We start from the raw sequence: 11,578 nt of genomic DNA on the forward strand, positions 1-11,578 counted from the left end.
AAGCAAGTTGGTCTATCAGGCTTGGACTATATTGCCTATAATCTTCATGAATGCTGCTTAGTAGTTACAAATGCTACCAAATTCCATTTCTAGTCAAATATTCTTTCACTTTTCTCTCCATTGTCAGAAGAGTGGACTTTTATGCCAAAATGCTCGATTAGGTTGTAAACTTTCTATATTCTTATTACAAAAAACTAAATCCAAAATAAAATGCTTAAGAATAAAAGTGTATGTTTTATCATACAGAAAACTATATTGTTAATTAATTTTGTATATCATGCAGAAAACTAAAGTGTATGTGGTATTAAAATGCTTCATGTTGATGGTGTTTAAGAAAGTATAGGTGATACTGATATTGAAAACAGTAAAACTATACATGAATTTGGAAGAATAAAAGGACAAAGGATATATATATGTGCAATAGTTGACTAAGTGATTTTGAAACATTTTATCACTTCTCTGATAAATATAACTAAAGAACTTTCTTCTTTTTATGTGATTTATAAAGTTTTGCATTTCAGAAATAAATAGTATGTTTGGAATGTGAACAGATGATAAAAGGAATCAATCTATAGTCAACAAAATTATTTCAGAAAGTTAAAGAAACCAAGTTTTGGAAATCCGCCAAACCTTACAACTCTAGAGTGTTGGTTTCAACTATGACTTCCAAGTGACTATTGCCTGTCTTCAAACTATGAACATAATAATAATAATAAATAATAATTCCATATTTAAATTTGGTTTGTGAGAGTAAGTGAAGAACTTAGAAGCAGGTGAAAAGTGTGTTGGGTGATAGGTCAATTCTAAAACAAAAGTTGGAGATAATGTCACCAATTTGTACTTAATCAGAAAGTATTTTTTTTTTAATAATAATAGTAATTAGAGTATGTTTGAATAAATTGCTTTATAAATACTTGAATAAAATAAAATAAAATTATTAATATTGGATACATTGTGCGTGAATTGAGACCATTTTATCAAAATTGACTTACAGAAATAAAAATGGTCATTCATTTTTTAATCATATCATTCAATCTACTATAATAACTTTTATTAATAGAGAAATTTGTTCCAACTTATAATTCTTAAAAATATTTAAGAAGAGTTTATATGAAAGAAATAAAAAAGACTAATGAGTGACATATATTTGTATGAGGTATATGGTTAATGTTTAGAATGAAGCCATTAAGACAAGCTTTGACTATTTTGAATAGTTAGATTCTACATTTTCATTAGAATTTGGCTATATGCAATAATACCTACTCCAAGTACTTTTAATTCCATTTTGCTAACACCCCACTAATCCTTACTTGCAACTATTAATCACTTTTCAAATTCAAATGCATGCACTTTTCAAACAAAAAATCTCATTCAAAGCAAAAATAAATTATTGCTAACTTTGGATAAAGTTCAGTTTGACTATTTAGTGTAAGAATTGTAATTATCACTGCCACTATCCTAAGTAAATTTAGCTTATGATATAATAATAATGTGCATGCTATTATTAGGGATAGAGATATATGACAAAATGGAATATGTTTCTGAAGGCCCATACCATATATTTATTTATACTAATGATAAAATTAAAATTGTATATAAGTAATCTTTTTATTGTAAACTGGTTTGTTTTTGAAAATAGAATTAGATTAAAATGAGAAAATTATATATAACTTGTGTAGGTGATAATGATAGGGATGGTGGATTCTAAACTATTTTGACACATACAGCATAAATTAGGTCAAATTATTTCCTTTTCTTATTCATTTGTGACAAAACCTTAGACAGAATAAATGTGGCACATGTTACTGTACTCACTTGATCTCTTTTGCACTTTATAAAGTCTGTTGTTTTTCTATCTAATATTGAGTTCAAAATTAACAACTAGTTTGTTGACCGAATGGTGAATGTTGCAAAAGAATGTGGATTATGTTAGATGTTTTCAAAATTTATTTTTCTTCTTAAGTTTTATTTTTATATTGATTTAATTAAATTTTAAGTTTTTTGTAAATTTAAATACTTTTAGTTAAGTTTTAATTAATTTTTTTTATGATACTTTTTTATTTTTAAAGTTTTAATTTTTTTTAGATGATACAAGTGTTATCTTTCATGTCTTAAAAAATATAGATTTTATTATTAATATAAATACATATTAAGGTTAACCTAAAACAACAAATACTTTCATTATTTGAGTATCAAATACATTCTATTTGCACTCTATTTTGTGGTTCTCTCTATTTTCTTGTTCTCTATCAAACACATTTTAAACTATATATTATAATTTAACTTATAGAGTAAACACAGGATGAAAAAGAATTCCATTTCCAAAAGTATTAAGCGGGGATGGCGATCTCATACTTTCCAAAGTAAAATGTCTAACTAGAGTTGAGCTGAGTCATAAACTTGGAAACAACCAATGGTTCACAACTCAAAAAACTTGTGCATGCAAGATAATGACAACTTATTTTCATTCATACACAATAAACTCAACCGTCTAAAAAAATATCATCTAAAAGATTTCAAGACTGCACTCATCTCTAATCCAAAGTTATACATCGTGATATTCTGTTTCTGCTACCAATAAACAGATGGCAAATAAAAAATGGCAAAATGAAGAGGACTTGCGGCCACTCCAGTATGTATGCCTAATGACAAAAACATTTGATGAGGAAATTAGAATACAAAGTTTTCTTCCTCCGCAGTAGAATTGAGCAATCTATCTCCCATCTGCCCAATAGCAGCAGCTGTGGAATCATTTATACCCAACAGATACTGCAAGCGAGACAGATTCTCAGGAGCCGGATCGCTGTTCAAGTATATGCTGTATAGATCGGCAAGCTCTTCTGGCACTTCCCATGAAACTGGTTGTGAGGGTACTGCTTTGTCACAAGCCAGCAAGTCATTGAGTGAAGAAACCTGCACCAAAAGGCAAGAAGCAATCACACCTGGTTAATCATGACAACCAAACCAAAAAATTTGTTTTAATCAACATTTGCGAAATTGATTTTGAATCGGGTTGATTTTGCAAATTCATTTTGGATAAAAGTTTATTTTAAAGTGAAATGTTTTATTCTGAAATAAAGTCATATACCGTTTTAGACACAATAAATTTCTTATAGTGAAACCTAAAGACGTAATCATCTACTTAAAATCTGTTACCAAGACATATTCCAACTTGATTTTAGATAATCCAACAAGAAGCTTTGAGTATTACTTACCACTCCCACACGATTTCTCTGTCTCAGTAGAGACACTGCCTGAACGAGCGAGTTGGACAGTCTACCTCTTGCAAGCTCGTGAACAACCCCTCTTGCTTTCTCTTTGTTAATGTTGAGATCTGATGGGATTTTTTCAAATACCTCCTCGTCATCAAACTCTCCAGTACCAGATGAGAAAATATCATCAACAGTTTTTTTGAAGAGGATCTCTCTCAAGTTCTCAGATACCATACTGTCTAAATCAACATCGGCTTCCTTAAGTTCCCTTATCTGCTTTATATTGAGCCTCCCTTGGGTTACAGCAGTTTCAATGGCAGCTGCCATTTTTGTAGTGGTTATAGTCTTGATTATTTTCTGAGCATATTCTTGAGGTAAGCCTACTTGCTTCTGGAGGTTACTAAGCTGCTCCACCCTGGCCTTTGTCAACTGTCCATCAGCTAAAATTACCTCAGCTTGTTGCCTAAAAGCTTGCTCAGCTAGACCCCTGTGCACTTCGACTATTTCATTACCACTCAATCCCAGGATCCCACCAAGCTGATTTAGAAGAAGATACTCAGAATCATCCTTCTTTGTAGTGATCTGAGCACCAAATGGAACCCTTGTCACTTCACCAGTAAGACAGAAAAGTAAGTATGTCTTGTAAAGATCAGTCCTATCCCTTTCAGGAAGATCATCTTTAAGATTAATTTCTGTCTGACCAGGTTTGCCCAACTTTTCCATAAGATCTTCATTCGGTCTTATTTTCTTCAGTGTCTCAAGCGTCTCCCATTCATCATCCTCATCTTGTGTAATTTCCTCCTCTTTCACAGGTTCTTCAGCTGAAATCTCACTTGGCTCTCCTTTAATGTCCTCCACCAACTTAGTTACAACTAGTGTGTTGAAAGCTATCATCTTCTTTAGTTCTTTTGCAGACTCTGTACGATTTCCAGCTGCTCGTGCACGTTTTATGTAATTAATAAATATCTTCCTTACCTGTAATGCCAAAAAACACAGTAAATTTCAAGCCTACTCAAATCTTGATAAAGAGTATTGGGTTTCTTGGTACTCGATACTCACTGCCTTGCTTGCAATAGACATAGCAACCTCCCTAGTAAGTCGCAAGCCATGTGCTGCTTTTCTTACTGCTTTCTGGATTTCAACATCATATCCATCAATCCCTGATGCAATTGCCTCCTTGACAACCTATCAAAGAAACATGAATTAGTAATAACTGGAAAAACTTTTGAACATTCTGGCAGAGATTGAAACATATGTCATGCTAAAACAGAATGAAAAGAACAAACCCATTGTCTTCACATCATTGTTATTAACTAAGTAATTTAGACTTGTACAAGTTTGATTATGATAATTAAACCAACAGACTTAACAGTAAGTAGATACAGGTCTGCAAATTGAAAACCCAGCATAAGTAACAGCAATGTAACAGTTGTAACTTCTCATGCAGTAATAGACCGACCCTCCAAAGTGAAAACACATCCCCAAATTTCTCTTTCTTTTTTGTTCCATTCTCTATTTTTTTCCTCCTTGACAAGCATATCCTGAATGAACCCCCTGCATACGTCCTACAACCAGGGATTTATTAAATATTATGCTTTAGAGGAGTGGAAGGGCTCAAAGAAGCCCTGCTATCTCCAGGGGCTGGCACAGCAAAGCAGTTAGTTACAGCCGTAGCAGACCAAATAGCTGGCTGAACAACAGCTGTAGTGGCATTTTGTTTCAATTCAAAATAAGCCCTCTGAACAAAGAAGTTAGGGCTTTTGGGGGATTTCAATATCTAAAATGGAAATCTACATCTGTAATACTAGTGAGAATTTTAAAGAGGTTGTGGATTTAGAAGATGATTGATGATTTTTTTCTACAAAACTAGTATTTCAGTTTTGTTGGCATTTAGGCAAATGTTTTATTCAGGACACGTTTTCTTCCAATAATTATGAATGTAATTCATTTTTAAGTAATGTTTATCATAACAACATAAAAAAAATCCAAAATAGTGGATGTATAACATTTTTAGGTCGGACCAAGCCTCGATCCAGGATTTAAAATATTGTACAAACAGCAAACCACTCCACTTGACATGTCAACTATTGTTGACAGTACCATTAACAAGATTAGATTGTATTCTCAGTCTGTATAATTCATGGATGAGTCCTACTTCTTCATAGGAGGAAATATATAACAACTTCACTGATTTGACACCTATGGAGGACCAAGAAATTCGATAGGGAAAAAGAAACATTAACTACCTTTTCAAACAGACTGCCACAGATATCCGAGTGAGCCGCTTCAACAGTCTGTTGAGGTATGCATAGCATTACACGTAACCTCAACAATGAAGCAACATCCTCCTCACTAAGCTCCCCATCAACCACACATTTCTGAAGCTTTTGCCGGTAAATTTCTTAAGAATAACAAACTAGCATTAGATTGTGTTATAATCAAATAAATATGTAATATTTAAAATAGAAAACTACGTTATGTAAAATGTTAACCACCATGAGAAAGCAGAAACAAAATTGAATATTGCATCACAAGTTTTACAATCTTAAGATTTAAGAATTGCACATAAATATAAACTGACACAACACAAAGTGTTCATAATCCAGGCCTCAAATATGATCAACTTCCAAATATTGCAAACATGATGATTTTTACCTTCATGAAGTTCACTAGCCTTTTGTGGATCAAAATGAAGTTCATCACATAGATTTTGAAGGAAAGCTGCTTTGCTATCTGCCATTTCTAATTCACCTTCTGCAGCAGCCTGTGCAAGTCGTTTGCGATATACCTTCGATGTAATATCAAGTGAAATGGCCTCTGCTTCCCGTTTACCCAGTCCAAATATATTTCTTAGCTGGTTTAGTGCAGCAAGCTGAAACATATAATCAATATATTCAAAATATAACTTTTATGTTAAAACAACAGTTTTCTCAAGGTCAAGTTTCACATCTTATATCAATAACAACTCTTTAGAGACAAATATCATGGTTTTCAACATTGTTGCGTCTTTGTTCATCTGAATGTTAACTCATGAAAGGAAGATTAAGAAACATATCTATTTCGAAGGGGAATATTAACCTTGTACATAACAGTCAACAAATCAAACCAACTGACCTAAAAGCTAAGTTGTTAGTTGTTAGAAAATAAATTACTCAATCAAAGGACAGAACATAAATCTGGAAAACACTGGCACAACCAAAACTTCAAAATAAATTAGTTTATTGAGAAAAGACATGAACAAGTTCACACTTAATATCCAATTGTAATGGTCATTTACCTTACTATCTTCCAGGCGACCACCAGACAAAGCATCTGAAACATAGGCCCTGTAAAGGAGTTTCAAGTCTTCTATCTTTCTGTCACCATCATACTCACCGCCTATGTCAAAAATGAATTGGAAAACATCAAGAATTTAGATTAAAAACAGAAGAACATACACACCAGACACTGAATAATCATATCACTTACCAACTAAAGAAACTGGACCAACACCACGGGCAAAGCTATCCACATTTGGATGATTCTTAAATGAGATAAGTGAATTATTAAATTCCAGTACCCTATCAAGCTCTGCAACTGCTTGGCTAACTCCAGGACTGAAAAACTTAAAGATGATCAGATATTGAAAATCCTATTTTTGCATCATTTTTAAAAATTATTAGTAACTCTAATGAAAAAAATGTCCAGAATTATAAATTTTATGTGGAACCACCTTTGGTTCAGCAATTGATGAAAACTGGCAATGAACTGATCCCTCAAAAAAGAATATTTTGAGGCAGAAGAATCATGAATCTTACACTGCTCTGGTGCGAGATTTAAGTATGCCAATTGCCACTGAAATATTTTCCTCAACCAATTTCCTTGCATGCTCTCTAAACAGGTTCTCAGCAAGCTTCAATGGAAATTTTCCTTTAATTAATAAAAACATTACAACACACCAAGGAACTATTTTATAGCGAGATAAAGGGGTTTACCCCATACAAGTTGAAAACTATCTATGACTTATGAAAGAAGAAATAATGAAAATGAACCTCATCAGAGAGGCGACATAAACGTTGTGCTTCTCTCAGTGCAACAAGTTGTTCTGCATCAATATCTGGCAAGAAATTATTGGTTAGCACTTATGAAGCAAACCTAATTTAAAACTTCTAGAAATTGCTATAAAAAGAATTCGTTAATTTGGATAGCAGTAATTCTAGGGAATTACAGAATAAAATATAGTATATCAGATAAATACAAAGTTTAAAGGCAAAACTTGATAAGAAATCGATGCACTATAATAAAAAAGAGGGTACCATTTAAAGTCAGTTCTCCACCACTATATACATACGACTGTTAAAAGTGTGCAAGACGAACTTGCATTAATAAGCAAAATCTTAAAGCATAAAATTGTGACTTCAGAGAGTTAGTTGATCAACTTTGATACAGTAGTAGAAAACAAAGATCAAGAGGAAATCACTGACTACACAATTACCTCTGCCAACTGATTTCAGCTTGGAAGCATACAAACGCTGTGCATTGTCACGTACAGCAACTTCAATCTGGTGAATAGATTATAGCCAACTAGTCAAATGAAAAATAACAAAAACACTGCAATTGAAAAAATGACAATGAGGACAAATAAAAATTATTTGAGAGATGTGATCTCATTCATCTCAGCGTGCCACTGTTCACAAACATGGCAAAAAGCATTTTGTGAAGCAAATTAGTTCTTGCCTTTTAAGCAAATGCCTAAAAACAACTATAAGCCTATGCTCCAAATCTTACTACAATTGCATAATAATATCATACTGCACAAACCAACATACCATTACCAAATAAGTAACAAATACCTGGGAATCGGTGACCTTGAATACACGCTTCCAAGGTAAAAGGAAAGTCGATGCATCTCCAAATACAAGATTTGACACATATATCAACTTTTGAAATGCCTGCACTGAAGACTCTAACAATGGTCAAGCTCCAAGTATCCACTATTCATCTAAACCCCTGATGGTATTGCCACCACCCCTTTAAGATAACATTACAACACAACAAACGTACCCGGCGTTGTTCAACATCAGCTTCACGATCCCCAACTTCCAGCCTCTGCCTGAAAATTTTCCTCCCAATCTAGGTAATCAATAAGCACCAAACCAGTAAGAAACATAGCGCTTTCACTCTCACAATACACACTCAATCTCCACCGATGCCCATAAAATAAACTCAAAAATACCTCCATGTGCATAGCAGCAGCATCCGGGTCATCAATTCCCAAAGAATTTTTGAAACCAACAATCCTATCAACCTCGTCACCTTTAAGTTCCTCACCAGCAGGAGGAAGCACAGAAGAAACAAACCTAAATAACACGTTATAAACAAATTAATCATTCAGTGAAAAAATCAAACAGCCAAATATCATAACTCAATACCCCTACACAGACTACATATTAACAAATGTAACTCATTAACAATTAACAATGACAATCATAATTTGTCAATTTTTTGAATAAATCACAAATTTCAACTTAAATAACAACAACAACACTAGTTTGTTACTCACTCGGCATATATATCAGAAATCTCAGCTTTGAATGCCTCGTCTTGCTTGCTCACACCATACCTGAGAAATTAACCAATTCAAAATCAAACACTCAAGCATCAACAAAATTACCAAAGAAAAATAGAAAGGTCAAATATTAGAAATGGAAACTAACTTCGATGCAATGGCATCAATCTCTTCCTTCTTCAACTTCGAAGGGTCGTCGAACGCGGCGACGTAGTTGTGCAAATTCACTGCGGCGACTTGCGGAGCCGACGCGTTGAGAGCGTACGCCGCAGCTCCGCCAGCCGCTCCGAGGGCGATAGCCCCACCGAGCGCAGCATAGCGGTTACCGCTGAAGCGGGAGCCGAGGCCATAGCCGGCAGCCACAGCGCCAGCGACGATGACGGCGGAGGTGGCAAGTCTAGCGGGCGGCGAGAGCTTGTCAACGAGGACCTCGATTCCCTTGAGGTCCTTGGGCGGTCTCTGCTGCGGCGGCGGCGGCGGCGTGGAAGGAGGAGCGGAGGCAGTGTCGGAGGAACAGCGAGGAAGGGAGACTCTGAAACGACGTCGTCTGGAGTGGAAGGGAGAGGGTAAGAGGAGGGGACGTTGGTTGTGGGAAGAGGTGAGGGTGGAGAGGTTCATGTTTTTTCCCTCTAAAACGACGTCGTAAGAAGAAGAGGGAAGAGTGAAGTGCAGTGGTGATTATAGGGTTTAACGAAAAGAGGAGAAATGAAGATAGAAAGAGGGAAGCCTAGATTGTTTTGAAGATAACGTCCTTATTGGGTTGGGTTGGGCTATTCCTCTTTTGTATTTATCTTATGAAGAATGCAACTCGTACACGTGGTTCATCAAGAATTATTCAAAAGTCACGTTTCTTCCTAATTCAATACAATACATTCCTATGGAGAAGTGTGTGTTTAACATTTTTTAAATATTATTATTAGTATTACACGGATTTACTTCATTTGAGAGAATGAAAGTTCAAACTACAATCAACAAGTTTGCTTTGAAAATAAGGGTGACATTTTAATATTGAATTATGAAATTGAGTTATAGATCATTGAATTCATAAAGTGGTAAAGAAATGTTACTTATAAATAGATCTTTTATATAACTAAAAATATATGAGTAATTTTTATTCTGATTCATTTAGAATCTCGTGATCTTGTGCATAAGTATTGGGATTTTTAGATGTCTTTGGTTATGAAGTTGATTTTGTGGTCTCAATCTTACCAATCCTACGTCCAGTCGCTTATCTCAAATCAAGATAAACAGTTCACTAAGCACAAAACAATTACAAACTACATTCACAAAGAAACAATTTGTAAAAGTTTAGAAACAACCTCTCTTGATACCACAAGAGATGAACTTGCACCTCCTTTGAGTCTTCACAAAGGATGAGACACCTCTTTCGAATACTTCACGAAGGATGAAACACATCCTCCGAATACTTCATGAAGGATGATCCTCTTCCACACACCTCCTCAGACGAACTAAGGATGAACTAGTTATTCCTCTGTCACCGTAGCAGCAATTCACCAGCTCCACAGACAAGAGTTTCCTTAGCTGAGCAAAAACACACAATTCTCAAAGAGTTATGAGTATTTAAGCACAAAGGAAGAGTTGCTCATGATGGATAAAGAGAGTCTATATATAGACTAAAGCAAACACTCTTCCATTCTTCGTTTTCGGCCATTTAACGCTTTTAATCGATTAATACAAGTGTTAATCGATTAAAATGAGTACAACGACTAGTTTTCAAAAACCATAAAACTCCAACGACTAGCTTTAATCAATTATTCTTAGGATTAATCGATTAACTAATTGATTAAAACAGGTATTAATCGATTATTTTCATGCCAGTTGAGTTTTCAGCACCTGCAACGTTTTAATAGATTAATACTTGGTAATAATCGATTGAAACCGTGCGTTTTTTATTCTGGTCAGCAAATACAAAGTATGAAGGTACGTGAATAAAAACCTACTACAAATCTAAGTCCTAAACAATAAACTATAATTATTACAAAAGCTTTTAATAACAAAAATAAATCTTCAAAGGATCTTCATAAATCTTGATATATCTTGACTTGATTTGGACATCATCAAAACTTCATCTTCATCATTTTGCTAATATTCTCCGCCTTTTTGATGATGATAAAGAAACTCTTTTGAATTAAAACATTTAGTAATAATCTGAATAAAAACACAACTTATGGAGGAAAAGAGAATTAATGAATAAACACAAGTAAGTAAATAAGTTTTAAACATTTTCTCCCCCTTTTTGATCATAATTAAAATGCTGTGTTTCAAGTTCCCCACTTAAGATAATACTCCCCTTAATAAAAGCATGTATGAATATGAGCTAAATATGTTTCAAATTAAAACATTCATTCATATATACACAATAGAAGATTTGAAGCATATAATTTTGGGATAAAGAACTTTAAAAATCATGTTTAAACATACATTGAATCATACCAGAAAAGAATTTTAAAGAATAAAAAAAATATGGTTGATTTTTCAAAATGCACAAAAATACACAAATTGGATCAAAATGGAAACCTAAAAGATTTCTAAAATTCTTAGATCTTTTCTAATGTTTACCCCTTTGGATATGACTCCAATTTCGTTGTGCAATGATAATCCCCTAGGTTGTTGCCAAATTTTGTTTAGATCTTCATCTTGAGGATTATCATCACTCTTCTCTTCATTTGTTGTCTTTGTCAAATCTTCAAAAGTACTTGCATCAGATTCATTTAACTCAAAAGGTTATTTTCAAGGTCCACATTTTTATCAAAGACAACATGCTTGGAATAAAATTTTCTTAAATTTTGTTTTAAAT

At 33.9% G+C, this 11,578-nt stretch overlaps 1 protein-coding gene across 1 annotated transcript; it reads right to left on the bottom strand.

The window, feature by feature from the left end:
- Positions 1 to 2,441: 2,441 nt before the first annotated feature.
- LOC106764836 (protein TIC110, chloroplastic) lies at positions 2,442 to 9,507 on the bottom strand. Its single transcript, XM_014649248.2, has 15 exons — positions 8,909 to 9,507; positions 8,755 to 8,814; positions 8,428 to 8,551; positions 8,256 to 8,324; positions 8,045 to 8,143; positions 7,687 to 7,753; positions 7,244 to 7,308; positions 7,010 to 7,104; positions 6,681 to 6,808; positions 6,490 to 6,590; positions 5,868 to 6,084; positions 5,459 to 5,613; positions 4,272 to 4,397; positions 3,216 to 4,187; positions 2,442 to 2,913 (listed from the first exon to the last, which is right to left on the bottom strand). The coding sequence occupies exons 1-15, from the start codon at positions 9,376 to 9,378 to the stop codon at positions 2,671 to 2,673; spliced, it is 2,991 nt and encodes a 996-aa protein (XP_014504734.1). The 5' UTR covers positions 9,379 to 9,507; the 3' UTR covers positions 2,442 to 2,670.
- Positions 9,508 to 11,578: the final 2,071 nt, after the last annotated feature.

The sequence above is a fragment of the Vigna radiata genome, chromosome 6 (genome assembly GCF_000741045.1).
Source record: "Vigna radiata var. radiata cultivar VC1973A chromosome 6, Vradiata_ver6, whole genome shotgun sequence".
In the NCBI taxonomy this organism is placed as follows: Eukaryota; Viridiplantae; Streptophyta; class Magnoliopsida; order Fabales; family Fabaceae; genus Vigna; species Vigna radiata.

What these genes read in the sequence shown, in the direction of transcription:
- LOC106764836 (XM_014649248.2), bottom strand. Translation starts at nt 9,378, where the DNA reads ATGAACCTCTCCACCCTCACCTCTTCCCACAACCAACGTCCCCTCCTC. An exon ending in GTGGCAGTCTGTTTGAAAAG is followed by an intron (nt 4,398 to 5,458) that starts GTAGTTAATGTT and finishes TTTCTTTGATAG; the next exon opens with GTTGTCAAGGAGGCAATTGC. An exon ending in TGTCTATTGCAAGCAAGGCA is followed by an intron (nt 4,188 to 4,271) that starts GTGAGTATCGAG and finishes TTGGCATTACAG; the next exon opens with GTAAGGAAGATATTTATTAA.